The sequence below is a fragment of the Gopherus evgoodei genome, chromosome 1 (genome assembly GCF_007399415.2).
Source record: "Gopherus evgoodei ecotype Sinaloan lineage chromosome 1, rGopEvg1_v1.p, whole genome shotgun sequence".
NCBI classification, from domain to species: Eukaryota; Metazoa; Chordata; order Testudines; family Testudinidae; genus Gopherus; species Gopherus evgoodei.
In genome coordinates, this window is record NC_044322.1 from 652669 (window position 1) to 654397 (window position 1729).

The 1729-nt window shown below is 48.8% G+C and overlaps 1 protein-coding gene across 1 annotated transcript; it reads right to left on the minus strand.

Annotated features, from left to right (window-relative positions):
* Positions 1-250: 250 nt before the first annotated feature.
* On the minus strand, positions 251-1488 carry LOC115645507 (olfactory receptor 52R1-like). The gene has a single exon (XM_030550248.1). It carries the CDS (start codon positions 1486-1488, stop codon positions 541-543), a length of 948 nt encoding a protein of 315 aa, XP_030406108.1. The 3' UTR covers positions 251-540.
* Positions 1489-1729: the final 241 nt, after the last annotated feature.

Genomic DNA, 1729 nt, shown 5'->3' on the forward strand with positions numbered 1-1729 from the left:
TGGACAGTCATCTGTCTAGTGTGGTTAAGACACAACAAATCCTGCGTCTTGGCAAGGGGTTAGACTAGCTGATCCTTGCAGCACATTCTAACTCAGTCACTCTTTGATTCAATCATATAAAATCCTAGTGTAGACCAGGTCTTACTCAAACACAACTTATGGAGCTCAATACTGGGGTAACTGGGTGAAATTTAATGGAGCTACAGAGGTGGGGCCTTGGCGGAAATGGTGGGACCGGGGAGGAGCACTATGGAAAGAGGTGAGGTGGGGTCAGGGCCATGGGTGTATAAGCAGGGCAGGACATGGGGCCTCAGGGGTCCAGTTACCAGCAATTAGAAAGGTGGGAACCCTATGAATTAATAAGTTGTACACAGCCTGATTCCTCAGTTAGTCATGGTGACACAGCACAATAAGGCCAGGAAAGGATGAAATGTCACTTTGACTGTCCAGTCAGTGATTCAGGAAAGAGGATCCAGCACCATATAACCAGCCAGCTCTGCACATAGTTCAATCTCGGAGTCAGAGCCCGAGGAGAAACCATTAGGCCCCTGTATGAGTAAAGAGCTGGAGCAGCCTGCCCCAGATCTGTTTGGTCCTCACCCCGTAGATGATGGGGTTTAGCATGGGAGGCATCATGAGGTACATATTGGCAATGAGAACATGGAAATACAGGGGCACATTCTGGCCAAACCGGTTCATGAAGGAGATGAAGAGACCTGGGATATAACAGGTTAAGGTGGCAAACAGATGGGAGCTGCAGGTCCGAAAAGTCTTGATCCGGGCATTCTTTGTGGGGAGGCTGTAGATGGCCCTGAGGATCTGGGTATAGGACATGGCAATGAAATTCAAATCCAGACCTGTCACAGAAAATAACACAAAGATCTCATAGTAATTACTAATGCGGGTGTCGTCACAAGCCAGCTTCACCACAGCTATGTGCGCGCAGTACGGCTGGGGGATGATGTTGGTTCTGCAATATGGCAATTGCCTTGCCAGGAAAGGATAGGGAAGTGTAAGCATGCCACCACGTAGCACTATAGTCATGCCAATCTTGGCCACAACGGGGTTTGTCAGGATGGTGGAATATCTGAGGGGGTGGCAGATGGCCACATAGCGATCTAGAGCCATGGCCACCAAGATCCCAAACTCTATCACCGAGAAGCAGTGAATGAAGTACATCTGGGTGAGGCAGGCACTGAAACTGATCTCTTTGGAATTGAACCAGAAGATGCTCAGCATTTTGGGCAGCATGGATGTAGACAGGCCCAGATCGGTGATGGCCAGCATGCAGAGGAAATAGTACATGGGCCTATGGAGGCTTGTATCCCTCTTCACAACGAACAGGATGGTGAAGTTCCCCAAGATGGCTATGACATACATGGTGCAGAAGGGAATGGAGATCCAGACATAAGCAGCCTCCAGGCCAGGAATGCCCTGCAGGATGAATGTGGAGGGGTTGGTGAAGTCAGTTGTATTAGAATCTGACATGGAGTAGGGGAGAAGGTGTCCAACTCTGAGGTAGAACAGCATCTCCTGCATGTACCATACGTCCCCCGACCTCCTCTATTTTCCTATGCTCTAGGGTGATTGTCGCAGTACAAATGCCTGGATGGAGAGAAAATGTTAATGTGAGACACTACATGCACACACAACTGTAGGCTGTTCTTATGGGTGAAGCAGATTGGTCACTCTTCACACACTGAAAAATGACATTTTCATTATTCAGGGA